Genomic DNA, 26,482 nt, shown 5'->3' on the forward strand with positions numbered 1-26,482 from the left:
ATAGTTTTACTTCTTTACATGAACTTCAAAAAAATTGTATTTATTTAGAGTCATGCATTCAAAACTCAAAACTGAAAATGTAGGTATTATTTTTAGGTTGCACTGATTGATACTCTTATTTATCACATTTTCAGAGGTTTCCCACTGGTTGGGCTTTTCTCCTTGGAATGATATGTATTTATCTGCTTTTTGCATGTTGAATCAGCTGCTCTCCTCCTAGTTGAAGATTCTCTGTTAAGTAATCTCTTATAATAAAAATTTATCCCATATAGTTGTTTTCATAATTCACTAGCAAGCATATTGAGAATGTTCCCATAATTGTTTTTACTTAATGAAATACATTTATGTATGCTTGTGTCTGCAGAAATGAGGTAAAGAATGGAACCCCACTGATCCATTCATATCAGAATGCACTTTGATAGGAACATGAGATATACGAAACTGTGAAACTTGATCGACTCTAGATCTGCTGGAAGAAAGCAACTTTTAATATCTTGAGTTTTACTCTAAATTTTTTAATCCTAAGAAATTATTGAAGTGTCAGAATTACACATGCCCTTTTTACTGGTGGCTTCTACAGAACCAGAGAAAGACTTTTCATAAAGAAGTCATGTGTTCAGACTTTCAGTAAGCAATAGCTGGAGTTAGAGGCAAATGTATGTTGTTTGTGTCACATTGCTACTTATTACCAACCAGCTTCCTTCAATACACGCCTGAGCATGATAAATTGAAAGAACACTAGAACCAATAGAAATATTGTATGGATAACAATAGATTTATCAGTCTTGTAGTATACTACTTTAAATATATATTAGGAGAAAATGACTGGATTATTAATATTTTGCAAAATTTCTGCAAATAAAAAAGTATGGATAAATTTATACATTTTAATAATCTTGAATATATGAAAATAATTATACAATTATATTTGCCTATTTAATTGATCTATATAAATAAAAATCTTGAATATATGAAAATAATTATACAATTATATTTGCCTATTTAATTGATCTATATAAATAAAAATTAAGCTAAGTATGTGTTGAAGGTTAAGTGCAACCACACACAATTTGTACATTCTTACACATATGTTTAAAACACAACTTCAAAAGTAATACAGTTTTTCAAAAGTTTATTTTAAGTTTGAAGACTAGACAGGATCATACTGAGTTTACAACATCCTACATGATTTAGATATATCTACAAAGAAAAACAACAACATTGGAATATTACACAGCTTGAAAGTTTGCAAAAGTTATGTGTATCTTAGTTATTTCTGTCCTTACAGACACACCAGATGACAGCATTCAATGTTATATTTCATAATTTGTTGTCTAGCAAAGAAATAGTCATTAATACCTGGTCTTCAAAATTTATACCTATTTTTATGAAGACACTCACAGACAGAAAGTCAACCCTAAAGTAGGAATTAGTGTCTGAAAAATGATTAGAACAAAATATGGATTTTTTAAGAGTTAATTAATTCATAATTTCCTAAATTATAAAATTATTTCATGATAATTATGTAGTATAGTGAAGAATAGGGAATTCCATGTCTTATGTTTTTAAAATTTTATTTGCAAATAAAACTAAATGAAAAATTCATGTTTTGACTTGAACCCACTGATACAACAGTTATACAAGCTACTTCCCAATACGTGTCTTCAATTTTTGTGCAAGCCCCCTTGCAGATAAACACATATCCATTTGTGCATGCTGTGCTGTAGGTAGCACATGGAGCTGAGAGGAAGAGGGCAAGCCAGGCAAAGCCTCTCACCAGCTTTCTGAACAGTAGCGGATACTGCTACTAATGACTCCTTCGGAGAACAAACTTTAAACACGTATCAGCAGCGCCACATGAAGTCAAGAATAGTTTTGAAGAGTATTTAAGCACAACATAGTATTCATAATTTCTGGAATTTTATATTAAGAATAAATAATCTGCAAGGAAAAACGCCTACAAATTCAGTAGTATGGCTATCACTGAGAGAAACAAGGACCGTGGCTAGACAGAAAATGTACTTCTAGGTCATAAGTGATTCTATGCATAGCTATTTTAAATAGAAAATGCTATTTTAAATATTCTATATTGATAATTTTAAGCATTTTCTAGGACAATAATATTGAGGACATAGCAATTTTTGGGGGGAAATGTTGAAAATCAGTCAGCATTTTATATGCTGAACATCAGCAGATTTTTAACAAATGTGGTATAGTAAGCAGGAGGGCAAGGGGAACATTTGGCCTGACAGTTGCCATAGAACAATGAATTTGCTGTCATTTAAAATGGCAATGTGATTGACTTTCTCCTTCAATTCTTCACTGTGATTGAAGACTGCTTCATATTTACATCATTGAGAGATGCTGTGAACACATGACATGACCAGACAGGACATAACAGTAGTGGCTTTCCTTATGTAGCACATACATTAAAGACAAAATAAAATATCCCAGTGTTGTGCAGTGCTTTAGCATTTCATCCACATCTACTCTTTCCTTTCCTGGACCTTCAATTTAAAACTCCAATAATTCTGTGTCAAAGCCTTATAAAATAAATACGTGTTAAGCTTATAAATTAGGTATGGAGAACATTTATGGAGGCAGTGTGAGCTTTAATTTGAAAGATATGTCAATGATGCCTCCATTATCAATAACAAATTGTTATGATAATTGCTTAGTTTTTCTAAGACTTTTGAAGCAAAAGAAATAAAAATCAATTTTCATCCTGAAGATGGTTTGTGACTTTGTCATTAGTAAATACATTGCTTCTCACAAATAATTATTCAATGTGCTTTCTTCAGAAACTACCACTGGTTTTAAACAGCATTGAAATTTTCATTTCACAGGAAATGTAGAAATTGGAAAGAAATGTTGAGTGTACTTGGCCAAGCTGTGTAGCACTAGGCTCACATACGTTTGCTAATATAATAAATACACAGATAATGATTCTATTATTTCAAAGAAATGAAGATTTAAATTTAAGGGCCATAGTGTTTTTCTGTTCTTTCTCACTAAATGGTAACAAGAGAGTCTCAGAAAACATTTGGAAATTAAATGCACATAGCTTCCTTCAAAAATGAAAATTCAGGTTCAATGTACTTATATTCAATACTGAACCATTTACTGATATCCAATCATGTTCAATGTATATTAATACATGTTCTGTGTATATAAATAATCACAATACTTTAAGGTAAACTAAGGTAAAATGCAGTGACAGAGAATATTAGCCTATTTATGTAGCATAGAAATAATATAAAGTTAAACATAAAGAACTTAGTATTTTATTATAAGTAAAGAAAATAAGACTAGAATTGTAATATTAATGTTCCTTCATATCATATTCTTCCCCAAATCTCTGTAATACACACTAACAGTATTAGGCACAGGGAAACAATCAAGATGATCCAAGTTCATAACAAAAAACCTTATTGCTAACATTGTAACATTTTATAATGGTTAATTGAACAATTACCATAATTCTTCCTTAAATCTTCCATCTGATGACTATGAGGTTTTGTTTTTTTACTTTTGCTGTGAAAAGGAGACTTGCTTTGCCTATTATACGTCAACCGATCTATAGTATTCAGAGAACAAGAAGATTAATTCACAGACAGTGTGATATTACATAAGAGAGTTGAGCAAAGGAAACTAAATTAAATTATTGAAAAGGCAGGCTCAGAACTCCTATAAAGACAGTCAGTAGCCTACCATAATTTGAACACTTTGAAAAACACAAATGTAGTTTCCATCAGATGTGCACAGTTCATTTCATGGGGATACTTCTAGGAAAATAAAGAAAAGCATTGTGGGATGTGTCTTCCGTTCCTTCATTCCTCCTCTGTGCAGCCCAGCAGCTCTGATCGCAGAGTGATCCTTCCATACCAGGACCAAGGAAGGATTCTTATGTGTCGTGCATAGATGGGAGGGTCAATGACATTTTTCCTGTGTGTGTCATTGTCAAAATTGCCTTGAAACACCTAAAAAAGAGGAACCAAGAACATGTCATATACCTCTTTCCCTCTATAGATGTGTCAATTTTCATATTAGTAGTACACATTGTAAATTTACAATTGGTAACTGCTTATTTTATTTTTTAAGAGTAATATTTTACATATTATTTATTGTATAGGATGGGTAAGAATGGATATATACAAAAGCATCGATGTTGGCAGATGCACACATGCATGTGTGTATTGTGTATACATGGGGTCCAAAGCCTTTACTCTTTAAAGATGTTCCTGTTTTTTAAGACACCGACACTTGGAATTCATAGACTAGGCTAGAATGATTGTTCAGAGATTCCAGAAGGAATCCAATTGTCTCCATTTTTGAGACACTGGTATTACAAGCATGTATTACTATAACCATGATTGCATTTTCTTGGGGTCCTGGAGATCAAACCTATGTACTCATACTTGTACAAGAAACATTCTGCCAACAGCCATCTTTCCACTTTCTTTTCTATAAAACATATTGTGGGTATTTAAAACAATTACTTTTACTTAAGTTTTCATTATTTAAGAGCTAAATTATTCAAGAACTGATTTACTATTCAGGAACATATGTATCTGTCATGGTTTACTTGATTATAAGACCAATGAAACAACAGAGAATAAAATTTAAAAAAGAAGCAAGAGGAGCGGCGGCGGCGGCAGCAGCGGCAGCAGTGGCTGCTCCAGCTGAAGGGCCATCAGCAGTGGAACCAAGGCGTCACAGGGACCAGTTAGGCCCTGCGCCCACGACCACTGACCTTCGCTGACCAGCCGGACAGCAAGCAGCTGCAGTTGTGCGGCGCCTTTCCTGCACGGAGGCCACTTCAGAACTCGGCCTCCCACCAGTCAGGAGAGGAGCATCCATCTTGGTTCCGTACTCCAGGAATCGGACAGACTGAGGTACACAAACATAATCCGAGGCCAACACCGCGGTGGTCTGAGCCCGACGGGCGTTGGCCTACACCCAGGCCCTGGGCGGGTCGGGGGGCCATCGGGGTGCCAACCCAACCAGGAGGTTTTTTGCCCAGGCCTGCGAGCGCGCCGCCGCCATTTTGCCTGCAGGGCGACAGAGAGCTCAGGCGGGCAGACCTGTAACAGGCATAGCCTAAGGCTAACAAAGCGGGGGTCCAGGCCCCAAAAGGCACAGGACTGACCCCAAGAACTGGGCGGCTTGGTGGGCCATCTGTGAGTCAACCCGCCCAGGTGATTGTTAGCAAAGCAGACTCTCCCTGCGCTTTCAGGGAGCGCGGGCGCGCACGCCCGCCATCCTAGTCACCTGGCAAACCCAATTAACAGTCAAAGCCGTAGGGGAACTTTGCTCAGACCTTGGCCTCCCAGGCTTTTGCCTGGACTCAGGGACTGGGCGGCCAGGCTAACCTTGTGTGCGACAGCCCGGTTGGCAGATCGGCTGCCCAGCGGAGTGAGTGGAACACAGGGGAGGTCACAGTAGCATACACCATCGGCACTCCCTGGGAGTGCACACGGGCTCCATCTGCTCCACAGACACAATCTGGGGCAAGGCCTCAGGCAGAAGCCCTTAGCTCTACTCTCTCCGCTTCCGGATCCAGATCAGTCTGGGCGGCAGCATTACATCTCCAAGTCCTGCAAGTGGCTAGCTGGGCTTCCGGGCGGCCAGCTGGGAGAAGTCAGTGTGCTCCAGTGAATCCAGCGGGCCCCAGCTGGAGCCTTCGGGTGCCTGCTTTGGGATCTGAACAGCCTGGGAAGCAGCACACTGTCTACAAGCAGTGCAGGAGGTAAGCTGTGCACCAGAGGCCAACTGGGAAGGGGCAGCTTGCACTGGTGAGTCCAGCACTGACAAGATAAACTAACACCAGTGAGATCTAGATGGCAAAAGGCAAACGCAGGAACGTCACTAACAGAAATCAAGGCAATATGGCAACATCTGAACCCAATTCTCCTCTACCAACATGTCCTGGATACCCCATCACACCAGTAAAACAAGATTTGGATTTAAAATCACTGGTCATGATTTTGGTACAGGAACACATGAAGGTCATACATAAAGAAATTCAGGAGACAATGGATCAAAAGTTAGAAGCCCTTGCAAGGGAAACACAAAAATCATTGAAAGAAATCCAGGAGAATACAAAAGCCAACAAGGAGGAAATGCAAAAAACACTTAAAGAAATACAGGAGAACTTTGCTCAACAGGCTGAGGTCATGAAAGACGAAACACAAAAATCTCTTAAAGAAATACAGGAGAACTTTGGTCAACAGGCTGAGTTCATGAAAGAGAAAACACAAAAATCTCTTAAAGAATTACAGGAAAACACAAACATGCAAGTGAAGGAGCTAAGCAAAACCATCCAGGATCTAAAATCAGAAGTAGAAACAACTAAGAAAACTCAAAGGGAGACAACTTTGGAGATAGAAAGCCTTGGGAAGAAATCAGGGGACAGAGATACAAATATCAACAACAGAATACAAGAGATAGAAGAAAGAATCTCAGATGCTGAAGATTCCATAGAAACCATGGACTCAACAGTTAAAGAAAATGCAAAATGCAAAAAGCTTGTAACCCAAAATATCCAGGAAATCCAGGACACAATGAGAAGACCAAACCTAAGGATTATAGGCATAGAGGAGAGTGAAGATTTACAACTTAAAGGGCCAGCAAATATCTTCAATAAAATTATGGAAGAAAACTTCCCTAACCTAAAGAGAGAGATGCCCATAAATATACAAGAAGCCTACAGAACTCCAAACAGACTGGACCAGAACAGAAATACTTCCCGTCACATAATAATCAAAACACCAAATGTTCTAAACAAAGAAAGAATACTAAAGGCAGTAAGAGAAAAAGGCCAAGTAACATATAAAGGAAGACGTATCAGAATCACAGCAGACTTTTCACCTGAGACTATGAAGGCTAGAAGGTCCTGGGCAGATCTCATGCAGACTCTAAGAGAACACAAATGCCAACCAAAACTACTATATCCAGCAAAACTCTCAATCACCATAGATGGAGAAACTAAGATATTTCATGACAAAACCAAGTTTACCCAATATCTATCCACAAACCCGGCCCTAAAAAGGATAATAGGAGGACAACACCAATACAAGGAGGGAAACTTCACCCTGGAAAAAGCAAGATAGTAACCTTTCATCAAACCCAAAAGAAGTTAAGCATTCAAATTTAAAAAATAACGTCAAAAATGATAGGAAGTAACAATCACTATTCCTTAATATCTCTTAACATCAATGGACTTAATGCCCCAATAAAAAGACACAGACTAACTGAATGGATACGTAAACAGGACCCTACATTTTGCTGCTTACAGGAAACACACCTCAGGGTCAAAGACAAACACTACCTTAGAGTAAAAGGCTGGAAGACAATTTTACAAGCAAATGGTCTCAGGAAACAAGCTGGAGTAGCCATTTTAATATCAGATAAAATTGACTTTCAACCCAAAGTCATCAAAAGAGACCCTGAGGGACACTTCTTGCTGGTCAAAGGAAAAATACAAAAAGAAGAACTGTCAATCCTGAACATCTATGCCCCAAATGCAAGGGCACCCTCTTTTGTAAAAGAAACTTTATTAAAACTAAAAGCACACATTGCACCTAACACAATAATTGTGGGGGACTTCAACACTGCACTTTCCTCAATGGACCGATCAGGAAAACAGAAACTAAACAGGGACACAATGAAACTAATTGAAGCTTTGGACCAATTAGATTTAACAGATATATATAGAACATTCTATCCTAAAACAAAAGAATATACCTTTTTCTCAGCACCTCATGGTACCTTCTCCAAAATCGACCATATAATTGGTCACAAGACAGACCTCAACAAATATAAGATGATAGAACTAATCCCATGCCTCCTATCTGATCACTATGGAGTAAAAGTGGTCTTCAATAGCAACAGAAACAACAGAAAGCCCACATACACGTGGAAACTGAACAATACTCTACTCAATGATACCTTGGTCAAGGAAGAAATAAAGAAAGAAATTAAAGACTTTTTAGAACACAATGAAAATGAAAACACAACATACCCAAATCTATGGGACACAATGAAAGCAGTGCTAAGAGGAAAACTCATAGCCCTGAGTGCCTCCAAAAAGAAAATGGAGAGAGCATACATTATCAGCTTAATGACACACCTGAAAGCCCTGGAACAAAAAGAAGCTATTTCGCCCAGGAGGAGTAGAAGGCAGGAAATCATCAAACTCAGGGCCGAAATCAATCAAGTAGAAACAAAGAGAACCATACAAAAAATCAACAATACGAGGAGCTGGTTCTTTGAGAAAATCAACAAGATAGATAAACCCTTAGCCAGAATGACCAAAGGGCACAGAGAAAGTATCCAAATTAACAAACTTAGAAATGAAAAGGGAGATATAACAACGGAAACTGAGGAAATCCAAAAAATCATCAGATCCTACTACAAGAGCCTATACTCAACACAACTGGAGAATCTGGAGGAAATGGACAATTTCCTTGACAGATACCAAATACCAAAATTAAATCAGGACCAACTAGACCATCTAAACAGTCCCATAATGCCTAAAGAAATAGAAGGAGTCATAGAAAGTCTTCCAACCAAAAAAAGCACAGGACCAGATGGCTTCAGTGCAGAATTCTACCAGACCTTCAAAGAAGAGTTAACACCAATACTCTTCAAACTATTCCACAAAATAGAAACAGAAGGAACACTACCCAATTCCTTCTACGAAGCCACAATTACGCTGATACCAAAGCCACACAAAGATCCAACAAAGAAAGAGAACTTCAGACCAATTTCCCTTATGAACATCGATGCAAAAATACTCAATAAAATTCTTGCCAACCGAATCCAAGAACACATCAAAACGATCATCCACCATGATCAAGTAGGCTTTATCCCGGGAATGCAGGGTTGGTTCAATATACGGAAATCCATCAATACAATTCACTACATAAACAAACTCAAAGAACAAAATCACATGGTCATTTCATTGGATGCTGAAAAAGCATTTGACAAAATTCAGCATCCCTTCATGCTTAAAGTCTTGGAGAGAACAGGAATTCAAGGCCCATACCTAAACATAGTAAAAGCAATATACAGCAAACCGGTAGCCAGCATCAAACTAAATGGAGAGAAACTTGAAGCAATCCCACTGAAATCAGGGACCAGACAAGGCTGCCCCCTTTCTCCTTATCTTTTCAATATTGTACTTGAGGTACTAGCTCGGGCAATTCGACAACATAAGGAGGTCAAAGGGATACAAATTGGAAAGGAAGAAGTCAAACTATCATTATTTGCAGATGACATGATCGTCTACCTAAGTGACCCAAAGAACTCCACTAGAGAGCTCCTACAGCTGATAAACAACTTCAGCAAAGTGGCAGGTTATAAAGTCAACTCAAGCAAATCAGTGGCCTTCCTATACTCAAAGGATAAGCAGGCTGAGAAAGAAATTAGGGAAATGACCCCCTTCACAATAGCCACAAACAGTATAAAGTATCTTGGGGTGACTCTTACCAAACATGTGAAAGATCTGTATGACAAGAACTTCAAGACTCTGAAGAAGGAAATGGAAGAAGACCTCAAAAAATGGGAAAACCTCCCATGCTCATGGATCGGCAGAATCAATATAGTTAAAATGGCCATTTTGCCTAAAGCACTATACAGATTCAATGCAATACCCATCAAAATCCCAACTCAATTCTTCACAGAGTTAGAAAGAGCAATTATCAAATTCATCTGGAACAACAAAAAACCCAGGATAGCTAAAACTATTCTCAGCAACAAAAGGAAATCTGGGGGAATCAGTATCCCTGACCTCAAGCAATACTACAGAGCAATAGTGTTAAAAACTGCATGGTATTGGTACAGTGACAGGCAGGAGGATCAATGGAACAGGATTGAAGATCCAGAAATGAACCCACACACCTATGGCCACTTGATCCTCGACAAAGAGGCTGAAAACATCCAATGGAAAAAAGATAGCCTTTTCAACAAATGGTGCTGGTTCAACTGGAGGTCAGCATGCAGAAGAATGCGAATTGATCCATCCTTGTCTCCTTGTACTAAGCTCAAATCCAAATGGATCAAGGACCTCCACATAAAGCCAGACACTCTGAAGCTAATAGAAAAAAAACTGGGGAAGACCATTGAGGACATCGGTACAGGGAGAAAGTTTCTGAACAGAACACCAATAGCGTATGCTCTAAGAGCAAGAATTGACAAATGGGACCTCATAAAATTACAAAGTTTCTGTAAGGCAAAGGACACCATCAAGAGGACAAATCGGCAACCAACAAATTGGGAAAAGATCTTCACCAATCCTACATCAGATAGAGGGCTAATATCCAATATATATAAAGAACTCAAGAAGTTAGACTCCAGAAAACCAAACAACCCTATTAAAAAATGGGGTACAGAGTTAAACAAAGAATTCTCACCTGAAGAACTTCGGATGGCGGAGAAGCATCTTAAAAAATGCTCAACTTCATTAGTCATTAGGGAAATGCAAATCAAAACAACCCTAAGATTTCATCTTACACCAGTCAGAATGGCTAAGATTAAAAATTCAGGAGACAGCAGGTGTTGGAGAGGGTGTGGAGAAAGAGGAACACTCCTCCACTGCTGGTGGGGTTGCAAATTGGTACAACCACTCTGGAAATCAGTCTGGCGGTTCCTCCGAAAACTGGGCACCTTACTTCCAGAAGATCCTGCTATACCACTCCTGGGCATATACCCAGAAGACTCCCCACCATGTAATAAGGATACATGTTCTACTATGTTCATAGCAGCCCTATTTGTAATTGCCAGATGCTGGAAAGAACCCAGGTATCCCTCAACAGAAGAGTGGATGCAAAAAATGTGGTATATCTACACAATGGAGTACTATTCAGCCATTAGAAACAATGAATTCATGAAATTCTTAGGCAAATGGATGGAGCTAGAGAATATCATACTAAGTGAGGTAACCCAGACTCAAAAGGTGAATCATGGTATGCACTCACTAATAAGTGGATATTAACCTAGAAAACTGGAATACCCAAAACATAATCCACACATCAAATGAGGTACAAGAAGAAAGGAGGAGTGGCCCCTGGTTCTGGAAAGACTCAGTGAAACAGTATTCAGCAAAACCAGAACGGGGAAGTGGGAAGGGGTGGGTGGGAGGACAGGGGAAGAGAAGGGGGTTTGCGGGACTTTCGGGGAGTGGGGGGGCTAGAAAAGGGGAAATCATTTGAAATGTAAATAAATTATATCGAATAATAAAAAAAAAACTGAAAAAAAATGTTAAAAAAAAAAAAAAAAGAAGCAAGAAAAAAGGAAAGACAGATGGGGCAGATGAAAGGAGGAAGTAAGGAAAAGGAAGGAGTGAGAAGCCAAGAGAAGGGGACAAAGAAAAGATCCAGAACATAATAGAACATTTGACCAATATCTTTATCTATTGTGTTATTAATTAAAGAATGTTTAAATATGGTGTTCTAGAATAAGTAGGTTTAGTTTTCGATGGTAACCCAAGAACCTCAAGAAAGTGTATATATATGCTTCTCTAATGCCTGAGGTGACTGATAAAAACAACAGAGGACAACAGAGGATGGTGCAATAGATAAACAGTTAAGGACACTAGTTCTAGTGGTCTTCTACAGGATCTGAGTTTGAGTCCCAGCATCTACACTGTAGCTAATAACCATATATAACTCTGGGTCCAGAGATCTAATGCCCTCTTCTTGTGAGCTCTACAAGCACTAGACAAATATTGGTTGGACAGACATATATACATGTAAAATATTCATGCAAAAATATGACTACAACTACTACTACTACTACTACTACTACTACTACTACTACTACTACTACTAAATGCTGATACCCACATAACCTAAATCCCAGAACCCTGGTTAGGGTCAAGGCGAATAAATTTAAGACATAAACATATACATTGAAGCTGGGACTCTGCCAGGTACCACCTCTACTACTTTAACTACCTTAGCATAGTTTTAATGTAGAGCACAAGGAGATGATTTAGCTAATATCTTCATGAGGTCTCTGTGGGTTAGAAGTCTCAGGATCTAGGCATCCCAGAGGAGGAAAGTGAAGTTGCCAGTTTTGCATGCATTGATCAATCTCCCACAGACAGGCATACTCCAATACTACTTTCAATGAGAGATTTGTTGCCTCTCTGGGCCCTGGTTCATACAGGTATTAGCTTAGCCAATAGTGTCATAGGTGCTAATCTTGAGAGTTCTTGACATAGTCATGCCCATATCAGGATATAGATTTATTCAGAACTTCACTAACTCAGGGCTTTGTCTGTTCCTTATGCAATAATGAATTAAAGTGACCAATAAACAAACAAACAAACAAACAATATTTGGTTATCTTTTTGGTGGATCAACTAGAGTATCATTTGCCAGGCATGGCAATCACAAAGTGATTTCTCCATTAGATGTGACCATACATTTTTTAGTTTGACAGAAAATATATCTTCAAAAGTTGTTTTTGAGTAAATATTTGCTGAATAAAAGAATACAGAGCAATGCTACATCTAGAATCTACCACATTTGTAATCCAATATATATTTACCTAATAGATTTTTTAAAATTGCTATTATTTTCAATATGGATTTGGTCTGTACTAGCCAGGGAGGAATTCTTTATCAATTGAGATGTGTTATTAAGTAAAATTTTGCTATTCTCACTTGTTGAGAATTTAGTATGTAAACAAAAATCTTGTGGTAAGTTGTTATGTCAAACAACATCAACCATGATTATATACTTCTGTTTGCTGACATTCCCTAACACACTAGGTTGGATTCTACTGACATAAAATTTTAAGTTAAATATCAAATAGCATTCAACTTTATCAAAAAAATGGGGTATAGAAGCAAACCAAGAATCCACAACAGAGGAATCTCGAATGGCTGAGAAGCACCTAAAGACATGTTTAAAGTCCTTAGTGATCAGAGAAATGCAAATCAGAATAACCCTGAGATTCCACCTTACAGGAATCAGAATGGCTAAGATCAAAACCTCCAGAGAAGAGAAGCACTTCTCCATTGCTGGTGGGATTCCAAACTGGTAAAACCACTCTGGAAATCAATCTGGAGGTTCCTCAGAAAATTGGAGATAGCTCTACCTGAAGACCTAGCAATATCACTCTTGAGAATATATCCAAAAGATGCTCTACCATACCACAGGGCACATGTTCCACTACGTTCATAGAGGCCTTATTTGTGATAATCAGAAACAACCTGGATAATCCAGGACAGAAGAATAAATACAGAAATTGTGGTTTATTTACACAAAGAAATATTAGTCAGGTATTAAGAATGAGGACATCCTGAGTTTTGAAAGCAAATGGATGGAGCTAGAAAATTATCATCCTGAGTGAGGTAACTCAGAGTCAAGAGGACATGTATGGTATGTATTCACTAATAATCGGATATTAGTAAAAAATAAAACCGCATACACACAAAACAACAATAACAACAGCAAACTACAGAATATCCAAGATACAGTCCATAGAACTCAAAAAGGTCAACAGGATGAAGGGCCCATCTGGGAGGGAGAAGAAAGCAATCACAAGTGGGGAGGGAGGGAGGGACCTGGGAGGGAAAGTGGATTGGGGTGGCAGGGAAGAGGGGAACATGACCTGCTATTGGGTGAGGGAAAAGCAATGAAGCCCTGGGGACAAGCTGAAAGACTAGAAAGAGGCAACCTCGGAGATAGTAGATTGTGGGGACCCTCCAGAATGTACCAGAGACCTGAGAGGTGAGGGATTCCCAGGTCTCAAAGGGAGGGACCTTAGAGGAAATGCCTGACAGCAGGGAGAGGGAACATAAAGGACCCACCTCCATCAGGAGGATGGCATCGAATGAGGGAGGGGGTGGCCATCCCACAGTCAAAATTCTGATCCATAATTGTTCCTGTCTGAAAGAATTGCAGGGATGGAAATGGAGAGGAGCCTGAGGAAAAGAAGGCCAGTGACAGGGCCAAAGCGGGGTCCAGCTCAAGGGGAGGTCCCAAGACCTGACACTATTACTGAAGCTATGAAGTGCTCACAAAAGGGACCTAGCATGACCACACTCTGGAAGACCCAACAAGTAGCTGAAAGAGTCAGATGCAGATATTTGCACCCAAGCAATGGACAGAAGCTGCTGATCCCTGTGTTTGAATTAGGGAAAGGCTGAAAGAAGCTAAGGGAGACCCTGTAGGAAGACCAGTATTCTCAATTAACCTGGACCCCTGAGATCTCTAAAACACTGGACCACCAACCAGGCAGCATATACCAGCTGATATGAGGCCCCCAACACATATACAGCAGAGGACTGCCAGGTCTGGGTTCAATTGGGGACAATGCACCTAACCCTCACGAAATTGGAGGCCCCAGGGAGTTTAGAGGTCAGGTGGGGTGGAGGTGGGTGTGGGGAATAGGGGTGGGGGCTGGAGACATCCTTGTGGAGATAGGGCAGTGAGGGAGGACTTAATGGGATTAGGAACATTTGGAAGGTGGACAAGGGGCAGGGAATCAAATCTGGATTGAAAAAAAAGAACTTAGTGTCTATATTTAAAATAACTGAGTAAATTCATTTACATTCATTGCAAAACCTATGATCATTTAAAAATATGTTTAAAATAGTTTATAATATATTATAAAATATATTGTATATTACAGATCATAAATTAAAGTTTTATAATATAAAATAGTTTATAATACTTTAAAATAAAATAAAATGGAAAGAAAATACAGAAAAATACAATTTCCTTTTTAAGTCTCTACTTCTTGGTACAGGCTTCTATAAGGAGCTGTCAAGCCCCCAAATGTTAAATTATTATATTTAGTTCTTTATAAGATGGAATACATTAGTTATGAAATTGATAGTAGCTATGAAATTTCTGATGTAAGGTATAAAAAAATATCATAGGAATTCATTTGAAAAGTAAGTGAAGCTTGAGAATACATAATAATTTATAAAATTCATATCTACAGAAAGTTGTACAGATGTATATTTCACTCATTTAAACTTTAGACAGACAGCACTGGAAATAGAGTTTATTTTAGAGGGTTCACAGTGACGACAGCACATAGCATGTAAAGCATGAATTTGCTTGTTTTTAGGGAACATCTTGTTCTTGTGCAAACACATAGCACATGTCCAATACCTGGTCTCTAGCACAGTAGACCTTGCTAAATGTACAATTCAGTGTTTTACCTGTGAAAGAAAAGCAAACACAACCTTTCTTGCTGAGTTAAAAAAATTGTAAGATTTCCAGAAATATGTGTTTTCGAATTCCACTTTAATCAGGATCTGTTAAGGTTGGTGGGAAATACTGATTATCTATGAAGAAGGGAAAACTTCTTAGAAGACAGATGCAGTGTGATTTGTAAAATTTTGTAAAAAGTATGCACAAGTTTGAGGTTAGGCAGGAGGCTAATTGTCTCATCACAAGTTGTGGTTGTCTTCAAACATGATAATGCTTAGGAGATCTCTCAAGCGTTTCCTAATATACCAGGCCTCAAGTAAAAGTTATTCCAGGTACTTTGAACAGGCTCCATAATTGCAAATTTAGAAAAGCAAGAGGGTGGGGGAAGACAACTCTAAGCATGCCTGAGTTTCAGGATTTTGTATTTTTATCGTAAACTCTTCTGTGTTGTTAATTAAAATTCAAATCAGATTTTAGTAAGGATTCAACCCTCAGCACAGACATAATATAGCAACACTTCTATGTTAAGATGAGATTGACATTAGTTTCTACAGACCAACATCTGTTAGACCACTGCATATATCAATCATAAGAAGCCATCAAGCACTGTGGAGGAAAGTCAGAATATTTCATGATACTGTCAGAAAGGCTGGGTCTACCTCAGCTTATTTTTGTTCTTGTTGTTTTAAGACTGGTGTTTTTATATGACCCTAGCTACTTCTGAAAAGTAGTTCAGGCTAGAACCCACAAGTTATAGGATTACTGGTGTTCAGTACCACTATGTCTAACACTATACCTCAGCTTTTGTAAGTCCTAAACTGAACTCGAAGTGTGGAAGGATAGATCATATGTCTGTGTGAGTGTGTGTGTGTGTATGTGTGCATGCCTATATGCATATATGTATATATGATATATATGAATTATATGAATTATATATATGCACATCATATATACACATACATCATAAATACATAATGTACATGTATATATCTTACATATATATCAAGTGTGTGTATTTGTATATAAAATTAATAGACCAAAAGTTTTAAACATTTTTCTACTGTTGTAGTATTTTGGAAATGTTTTCATATTCTTCCAATACTGAATAGTTGTAGGCACTGTTACATTGCCTTTCCTGGGCTCTTCAAGAATTAGAATCCACATCTTACTTAGGTCACAATGGCTACCACTTTGTGTCTGGCTTTCTGGTCCTTGTAGACTGCATTGCTTCTTTAATATAGGAAGAGATAAAAACCAAATCTTGAATGGGTGAATAAAGTGTACACTTTTCTGCATACCATATTATACTGTTCATTGTGTTATTGTAGGTTTTGTTCACTGTGTTAGCACAAGCACATCATTACTTTTATTGACTCTCTGCACACTTAGCTGATGTGCTTAAGAGATAGAGAACATGATAAATAAAAAGGCTCTTCTTGGGAAGTGGCACCCATGAAATCTTAACATGATGGCTGATTAAACAAGACTCGAACCCTGACAACACCAATTGTTGTGCCACCCTAGGTTATAGAAAACTTACAGGGACCAACCCCGAACAACGTGTTGGAGATACTGAACAAATGTGGAAGGAGGCTTAGTTTTTCCCAGATATCAGTCCTCAATTTGTTATCAAATACCAAATGGTCAGTTCTAAAAACATATACAAGCAACATTATATAGACCCAGGAGTTGTGTTTATTAAACATTAAATAGACTCATGGAGTTGTGTTTATGTTTTTATATGTATGTTTATTTGAAGTGAGGGTACATGGGAGGGGAAAAGTAATGTAGCTATATTTTAATTAAAATGAAAATAAGCTTATGTTAGAGTTCAATTTATGAAAAAAAAATCAACTTGGTTAGATGGCAGCTTTGCCTGTATGATTGGGAATAGGAGAAGACAGAACTTAAGGAGAAAAGAGAATTCTACATTCATGTTTACCTGTCCTTTCATGCAGTGGACTTAGATTAGAGAAGTCAGATATTAGCTATCTTTTCCAGCTCTTATTCTCAGCAACCTTGTTTTAATCTAATACTAGCCATTAAGCAATTAAATCTCAGATGAAAAAACTGCCTATTTCCTAGTGTCAACTGCTCTCTGTCTTTTTATTTGTTATTACATATTGGTATGTGTGGGCCTGTCTATATGTGTATCTCTCTGCCTCTGTCTGTCTGTCTGTCTGTCTGTCTGTCTGTCTGTCTCTGTCTCTCTGTCTGCCTATTTGTCTCTCTGCCTGCCTGTTTATTTCTCTGTCTCTGTCTTTCTTTCTCTCTCTGTTTCTATGTTTCTCTCTCTCTGTTTCTCTGTTTCTCTGTTTCTCTGTTTCTCTGTTTCTCTGTTCTCTCTCTCTCTCTCTCTCTCTCTCTCTCTCTCTCTCTGTGTGTGTGTGTGTGTGTATTTAGGGTCAGAGAAAGGTCATGTATGTGCTTGTGGGGGTCAGAAGACAAGTTACAAAGTTGGTTCTCTCTTTCCATTACATTACTTCTATGAATGGAACTGAGTTCCTCAGGTTTTTTTCAAAAGGTCCCTCAGCTGCAGAGCTGTCTCACTAAACCTTGCCTGTACCAACCCATTCTATAGCTTACATGAGATATGAGATATGTCCTATCCCTGTCAAGTTATGATTCATTAAGGAAGATATACATTTAGATACTTTGAAAGTCTCTCCTTTTTAATTAAAATGTTTTTGCTTTGTTGAGCAGTCTCTAAATAATTTCCATTCTTCTTTTCTTCCCCATTCCTCCTGTTCCTTTCCATAACTCCTTCTCAAATTCATGACTATTCCTTTAATTATTATTGCTATATGTGCAACACTAAGGGATTCAGGCATGTGTGTCTCTGTGTGTGTGAAGTTTATAATTTGATTATAAATTATCCTTAACCTATTGATGCCAGTGTTTTATGATCAAGGAGAGCAGGACTTTGACCAATGAAAGAAAACATACTTCTTTCACATATTTATCCATAAGAGAAACATCTTTAGACACTGACATATTGTTTCAAACTGAATACTCATGCTTAAAATTTTCTGGTGTTTTATCCTTTTTGGTTATGTTCATCTGAAGTGTAGATGTAGGATGCCCTGTGCTATAAGTAAGACAATTAGCTAATTCTACATAGCATATTATAAACAGATAAAAGGATAAGCTTTGCTGTAGATATCTTTGGAACAATGTCAATTTATTATTAGAGATTTTTGGCTTTTCATTCTTCTTTATTAAGCTTGTAATTTTCCATTGTAATACTTCTGGAAAAATATTAAACTAGACATATAATTTTAATTAATCTTCATTTTATTCAGTCCTTAGCATTGTAAAAGTTTATAATGAGTTTGTAACAAAATTTTAATCTATTGAAAAAATAATGGAAACAGTGGACATTAGAATTTAAATATCTATGTCATAAGAACTATGTATATGTGAGTGTGAAATTCAATTTTTTGTCGATGACCATCTAGGTCATATGCTTCTTGAAGCAATTTAAGAACCATTAAGTTGTTACTTAATTAATATTGCTTGGATACTTTTGTACTTCCAAAAATTTATAGTATTGAACTAAATTAAATCACAAGACTTAACTATTTTAAAGACATATGAAAATTTCATGTAATAGAATATGTAAATGAAGTTAAAATAAATATTTATATTTTAATAATGTGTTAAAATAAATATTTTAAATAACATTTTTATTTAAATAAATGAAAGTAAAAAGATTAATTTGAGTATAAAAATGAATGATTAATTGCATAAATATATATGTTCAAAAATTAAGCTTTCTAATATATAACTTCTGCCATTGTATTGTACAGTTTGTAAGTAAGTCTGATTCTTTTAGAATAGCCAGACTGTAACTATTACTCAGAAAATTCAATTTTCTAAGTAAAATTTCCAATATCCTAAAACCATTTCATGATTGAATGGTTAGTGCATTATTTTTGAAGGTTTCCTTTGCAATCAATTCCAGTAAGCCAATGAAACCTCATAACAAAATTAGTCTAAATATGAGTGCATTTTTTTTAATATAATAAGGAAATAAGACTCTACACCCTATGTAAATTGCAATATACTAGGAAATGTTTCTTTGTAAAACAGGGCACAATGAGAATCTATTTTAAGACTTTCAAGCCATCACTCTGCCCCAGAAGGAGCCGATTATCAAAGGGCATGTACACTATAGGCTACCCCAATAGTTCTATGTGGGACCGTGATGTGACATAGTCTGCAGCTTGGCTGGGCAAGGCCACTCCGGAGACTCAGCTCCATAATCCGGTGGCCATCAGTCATTTGTGGCCACGCCCCAGGGCCCTAGTGTTCTGGCTGGACTCCACCTCTGCAGTCACCTGGCTACAGCCAGGCTGTCCCCACCCAACAGACAGGTAACCCAGCTCACTATAAATGGTAGCTTCTGGCCCCTCCTCGCTCTCTTTCTTGTCCTTTTCTCCTGCCTCTCCCTGTCTCTGTCTGTTTCCCCTCCTTTTTTTCACGTGGTCATGCCTTCTCTCACCTCTATCTTCTCCTTTTCTCTTTACTTCCCTATCTCCTTTTCTCATTCTACTCTTTTAATAATAAAGCATGAAAACTATGAACTGTCTCTTTTATTAAACCCGCCGCGTAAGAACTTGGAGGAGGCTTCAGCGTTTAACCGCGCAAACAGCCCCACCCGCCCGCAAAGTCCTCTTGGCTAACTGGGCAACTTCCCTATCCCTCTTCGTGGGCTCTGCCTGCCAGAGTCCTCTCATATGAGGATTGCCTCCGTGCTATATCAAACACATGGATATGTGTTTATATATGAATATATGGGAAACGAAGCTGCTGGACTATTTCCCATCTCTGTTCAGGCACACTGGAACTACTGCCCTGCATATTTTCAGGTGCGGCGAGTGCCACCTCACACATCCTGCTAGGCAGTGACCATTTCTGCTTATGAGGCAAAGCAGATTCAACATGCCAGGGGCATGATTTCATAGATCGCTACTTCAGAAAATACCATGCAAGTAGTCTGTAGGTATGAGATCATGTAGATCAAGTAGCCAATATTGTATTTCTGTGTTAACTGCTGTATCTAACATATTCAATGATAATTTAATTTTTCTGTTTCCCAAAATATCATCTCATTCTTTTTGTAAATATGTGGTATATTAAAATACATTTTTTTCCTGGAATATATGTTCATGGGTGCTCTCTAAAACAAACAGTTAATTAAAACTTATGTTTGTAGGTGTCCCTTTAGTAGAGTCCAGGCATAGAGGAGCGAAGGCTTTCCTAGTAGTTTTAGATGCAAGCCATTTCAGGAACACACCAGTTTAGCTTTGTATAATAGAGCATACATTAAAATATTAATCTACCCTAAGAGAATTGTGGCCTTTGCCTTCAGTTCCTCTGAGGTCAACTGCAAGCCTGTGAAGAGTGGCCTCTCATGAAGTCCTTTGTGCTCCCGTGGGGTCTGGGACACACTGAATAGTCTGCTAGCTCTGCTGTTTAAGGTAGGGATTTGGGTCAGCTTCACCGCTGAAATGGTTGGCCTGGACTCTGCTGCATACGACACCTCATTTGGTGGGATTTTATCCATATTCTGTCACTATCATAAGTTAACTATGAGCCTGGTATTCTAAAATGTATTCTGTATATATTTTGATAAATCCTTCATGTTTGACGTTGGTGTTTGTGATCACCAGTGCTTATGTCAAATGCTAAAATAAAGTTGGAGCATCTTAATATTTGCATTTTGTGATATGGAAGGGCTACAGGCTTCTAAGAAGGTTTTTAAATATTTTTTAATATTGATAGTTGGAATAAAAAATGCTAGTTCCAGAAAGCATTGTGTCTAAGGCTTTCCTAGTACAGCCTACAACAGATTTTATAGTTCAAACCTCACTTGATATTACTCTCTGAATAAATTCTGGTATTGCAATGCAGTGAATTGTTTTTGGGTTTTGTTTGTTTTTCTCTTAGATAAACATTCAGAACACTTTTCTATCAAGGTATATTTTATACTCATACTTTTATTTTAACGAGTAGATGATGTTTATTATCATGGATACAAACCTAATAAATATGACCAGTAGCTAAATCACTTATTTTTCCTCATGCTTTGGCGTAAAATGGTTTAAGAACGGTTCGCTATCTTTATGCTCCTGTATTCCTTTAATAAATTTCTTGAAAACTATTACCTTGGCCCCATCTCTTTGTGTTTAATTTGGAGCCACAGTTTGCTGAGGGCCATAGAACATGGTGACACATATAAAATGTTCCGTACCATAATTCACATTGGATACCAACTTTTATCTGTGTTCCTTTCAGAATGACGCTTTGTTCCATAAGCTCTTTTACAAACATAGATCCTGCTTGCTTCAGAGATTTGTTTGCCTCTCAAGCTCTCAATGAAATTATACGAGGCTTTCAAACCGCCTGTCCAGAGATTTAGTTTCAAAGGCCCAACTGTAGAAATGTTTTTACTTTAAAAAGAAAGTGAAAAGAAAAACTCTGGGACATATTTTTTGCAGTTTTTCTCCAGTGCAAAAATTATTTTGCATCACTAATAAAGATGTGGATTTTCTGGGAAATTATTTGTACTCTGGCTGTTACTCTCAAGTAGTTTCTGTGACTCTAAAATTTGCATTTTATTCTACTTATGTAAAAAACAAGGTTTTATTTTACTTCAGGCAGTTCAACATTTCTCTAAACTGCTGTGGCTTTGTAGCATGCTCTGAGTACATCTAAACTTCAGATTATGTTGCATGATTTAGCAAAAACAAAAACAAAAAATTAAGCCACACAGTTGATGGCTACTTAGAACCCCTGAGGCAATATTTTCAGTAGCTTGGTATTTCTGTGAGGTCCTATTTTCTTTTTCACATGAACACCAATTGTTGAACAATTTGCTTCTGTGTTGCTCATTTTATGTAATCTACATGTTCTGTCCTTCATTGTTTTGCAAAGTCCCGTACATTTTCCCCAGTTCTCATATAGTTGACATGTCAAAAGCTCTGCTGACAGTTAACTCTTGACGGGGAAACAGAATTCCATGATGACTGTCAGAATTCCTTCTCTCATAGGGTTTGAGATTGTTTAGAAAGAGAAACAAACAGCATGCCATCGACAGTGCTCTTGAGAGTTTGAATTTTTCTGATTTCTCACAGAAAGACTTCATTCCTAACTGTTCAATATTAAGAAATAAGATGTCTCTAGTCGTATCAAACGCTCCCTTCCTGGAAAAGTTCATATTAGCCGTTTCTTAGTCTATTGTAAATAACAAATTGGTTAGGAATTCCTAGCTTTTGTTTGCCCAACCAAATGAATTGCAGAATGCACAAGCACTTCTTCTGTCCTCTAGAGAATGGTGTTCATGCAGAGGCTTAGCTTCAGATAGCCAGGGAACATATGGCTTTCCCTTCCTCCTCCCACTGCATCCCAGCAGGATGACACTACCCAGTTTAGTCTTGAATGCACAATCCTCCTGCCTTTGCCTCATGAGTCTATTGATGATTGGATTATTGGTATGCACATCATGGCCAGCTATACGGTATTTTTAAAAGAGCCTGTTAATCTTCAATAAGAAATTCATACTTTCCATTTTGCCTGGTTGTGGTTTTCTGTTGTGGTCCCCATCTGTCACAAAGAGATATTTTCTCGAAGAAGAATGAGGATTAATTTATCTGTGGCATAAGGGCAAATGTTTAGAAAGTAGTTAGGAATTAGGCTGGAATCTATGACATGGTTATAGTATGGGCAAGATATATACGTAGTATATGTGTATGTATATACACATACATATATGGTGTGTGTGCATGTAACAGTGATTAATGAAAGAGGTCATAATTTGAAAAAGAGTAAGAAGGAGTATATGGGTGGGTTTGGAGGATGAAATACAAGGGAGAAATCAAGTAAGTACTTTATAGTATCAAAAGTAGAAGAAAAATAAAAACAGAAACTCACACTGTCCTTTGTTATTAAGTTAGTGAACCCAGAGCAAAGAGCCAGGGAAACAGCAGAGCAAACATTGTTTACTGCTATTTTCCTTCTAAACCTACTGACATTTAGAACACTCAGTCAAAAAGTCAGCAGGTAGGACACATTACCATATTTAACTTCTTTATGATGAAAGCTACCTTAAGTAACAAGAATATCCTCAGAATATATCACATGGGATGATAGCCTATAAAGATTTATGAAACATAAAATATTCCATTCTAAACTGTGGCAATATATTTAAACCATCTGCCTTCTGGCACTCAGATTTCACTGTCAAATAAAATATTTCTACAAAAAAAAATAATAGTATTGGAAAATCATCTACTTTCCAAAGATATCTCCAAAAGATATTATCAGGAGCAGTCAGGAAAAAAAAAGAACATCTTTATTTTTTCAGTTTTTACACCAGAAATGTAGAAATGCCTTTTTTTTCTTTCCATTATAAGTGCAGACCAACCAAGGCTCTCCACTGAAGCACAAAGCTCATCTCCCAGAGTCTCTTAAATCACACCAGGTATTTTCTATTTCATCGGAACAATTTGTGGCTTGCTTCCAGCCCTTCATATCAGCTAAAATACAAATGGTAGGACAGTGGAGAAATTGATGTTTTGGTAATTTTCACCTGACATTAGTATCCTTTTCCTCCTTTCAGATCTCTTTGAAGAGTTTCACCCTACCTTGGTAAGAACTAACAAAATACAGTGCTGTGTGTGGGAACATAGAAGTGATTGAAGCATTCAGCCATGTTGGAGGCCAGATTGGTACTTAAAAGATAAAGCGTTAGAGGGCCAGAGAACGTCTACCAGCTCTTGGTGGTCAAGTGCGATGTGAGCTTTGCAGTGGAGTGTGGACATGTGGCTGTACCTGAATATTTTCCCCAGGCACATACAGGAGGTATTCTCTCTTGCCTTCACCCAGCTTTTTCAAGAAAGTGCAGGTGCAGTCAAAAATCCTAGGGAGTCTATAATGGAGTCTGGTATAATGGAGTATTTATAACATAGTCATATTAAAAATTTATTGTTTATCTGATTCCAGTGTTTTTAAGTGTGCTATCATTTTGCTAGTGCAGCTTGACACACCTAATTGAATAATAGAGCGGGCTCTTCCCTAAGCTGAACAAGTATTGCTTTGGTCTGAAGTGATTTCTGCATCTTTTTTTTTTTGTAGAACTGAGGGTAAGTTGATTATTAAAATATAGATAGTATCAGAAAAAGAGTAAACTTTATTTTTACTTACAAGTATTAGAGCAATATTAACTAAGTAACAAAACAAAAGTACAATTTTGTTATGTAGAAGTAATAACTTTTTAAAATTAATATAGGCTATAAGTATCTCATTTGTATGTGATGTTTTGTTTTTCCTGGCTTTAGTGGATGATAGAAAGTGAAATCTCATCATTTATATCCTGAGTTCTAAATTCTGCTCCCAGATTCATAAAAGTGTCCCTTCTGTGTTCAGATAATCTTGGATTTATCTTTTCCGAGTGGTTTTTAAAAATCAAGGTTGCGATTCCAGTGACAAAATAATTTTTTAAAATTAATTTAATAAACTTTATTATTAAAACACTAATTTTTAAAATCATGCACTGGCCTTAAGTGGACTGGAAGTCTGTGTAAGCGTGAACCTCTGCAGAGTTAGGATTGACATACAGAACAGAAGCTCTGGAGCTTCGTGCTAATTTTATGCTTCAGTATTGACTGCATTATATGCACATATCCATCATCAAACCCAAAATAATTCATGGCAGCAAAAGTCTGATGACAATGAGGCATGTGCTGCCTATTTTAAAGAGCTCTGATGGCTAAGTCAAGCTTTATATATTTCAGAGCATGCTATATAATTGATTCATTGCAAAAGTATACAGCATACATTGTCTACATGCAATTTTAAAAAAGGAAAGCAAATATTTAAAAATATTCTAAATGGGTAATCTTCATGGGTATGGAAGATTTAAGAATCCTTTTATGGTTTACCATTAACACTACCATTAACATGGTCTTATAACAAATTGTTTTTATCCTTTTTGAGACTGAAACTATAAAAAACAAGAAGAATAGCACATTAATTAAATCATTTTGAAAATGTTGAAAAAAAGACTTTTAATTGCTGAACATATTGCTGCTGATGGCATGTTGGTGGATAGTAAAACTGGCAATATGTACCACATAGAGCTATGTCTTTGAGTGTTTTTTTAGACTCGAATTATAAGACATAGTTAGCATTTAGTTTTTCATGGTTCTTTTGCTACGGAATAAGGATCTGAATGTCTTTTGCCTATGTTTTGGTCATCAGTTCTTATTTCAGAGGCAAGGGTAGGGATTCTTTCAAAATCAAAATAGCTAGTTATTCATGTTCTACATGTCAAAATTAATTATTACATTACGTTCCTTACTGTCTATCAATATTAACATTCATTAATTTTAAATAATCTATTAAGTTGCGGATTCTGTCTATGCTGTTGAAGGCCCAACACTAATAAGTATTTTTAATATGTAAATATTTTCAGTAATTGTTCATAATAGGAATGGGTATTCCTCAAACATAATCTAGGCAGAATAAAGGGTAATATCTTTTGTTAAGGAGTATTGTCATTATTTTGCCATGTAATGTGTCTAATACCATATAAGAGAACCTGAGAAGATGCTTACAATCTGCAATATGGGCATGTTTATTGATTTACAGTGAGTGATGAGGGAGTAAAAACATAAATTGCTTTGAGATTCTCTCTCTTTTTTCTAAGTAGAAAGAGAAAGAAGATATGGACTTGAGTAGGTGGAGATGTGCAGACAGGCAGATTTGGGGAAGGGAAATCCTGATCAAAATATCTTGTATGAAAAAGTGCCCCCCACTGCCAGAAGCAAGGGGGAAGGGTATGGGTATAAGAGCTCAGCTAGTGGGGACCACGAGGGGCAGGATTTGGAATGTAAATAAATAAACGAATTCAACAAAAGAAAAAAGTGTTTTCAATAAAAACAATTACAAAAATATATAAAATAAAAAAAGTAAATTTTCTGGACATTTAAGGATTTGGAAATCAATACATTAATGTGTGCAAAAACCAAATATTTATTATTTTTATTCATAAATAAACATTTTTCTTTGTTAATGCTGCTATGGTTTTTCACATGCTTTTTTTTTTTTATAAATTTCATGGAAATATCTGTTAGCAAGACAAACCACATGGTTTCAGATTTTAAGATAGTTTATCAAATACTGCAAAAGATAAGTTCTGGGTTTGGGTGGCATAAAATAACTAGCAAAAAACAGGATAAGTATGTCTTCGTTCTTCTGCTTTGTCTTGTTATTTTTTTCTGCACATTTTTCTAAAATTTAAA

General features: G+C 36.9%; 1 protein-coding gene across 2 annotated transcripts in view; it reads right to left on the reverse strand.

Moving 5' to 3' along the window:
* Nucleotides 1-3,754: 3,754 nt before the first annotated feature.
* Edil3 (EGF like repeats and discoidin domains 3) overlaps nucleotides 3,755-26,482 on the reverse strand; it is a 513,587-nt gene continuing 490,859 nt past the window's right edge. For both annotated transcript variants that reach the window (XM_052159696.1, XM_052159695.1), the window contains one exon: nucleotides 3,755-3,980. In XM_052159696.1, the coding sequence (XP_052015656.1) occupies nucleotides 3,831-3,980 (150 nt within the window). In that variant the 3' untranslated portion in view covers nucleotides 3,755-3,830. The remainder of the gene's footprint in view (nucleotides 3,981-26,482) is intronic.

This window comes from Apodemus sylvaticus, chromosome 16 (assembly GCF_947179515.1).
Source record: "Apodemus sylvaticus chromosome 16, mApoSyl1.1, whole genome shotgun sequence".
NCBI classification, from domain to species: domain Eukaryota; kingdom Metazoa; phylum Chordata; class Mammalia; order Rodentia; family Muridae; genus Apodemus; species Apodemus sylvaticus.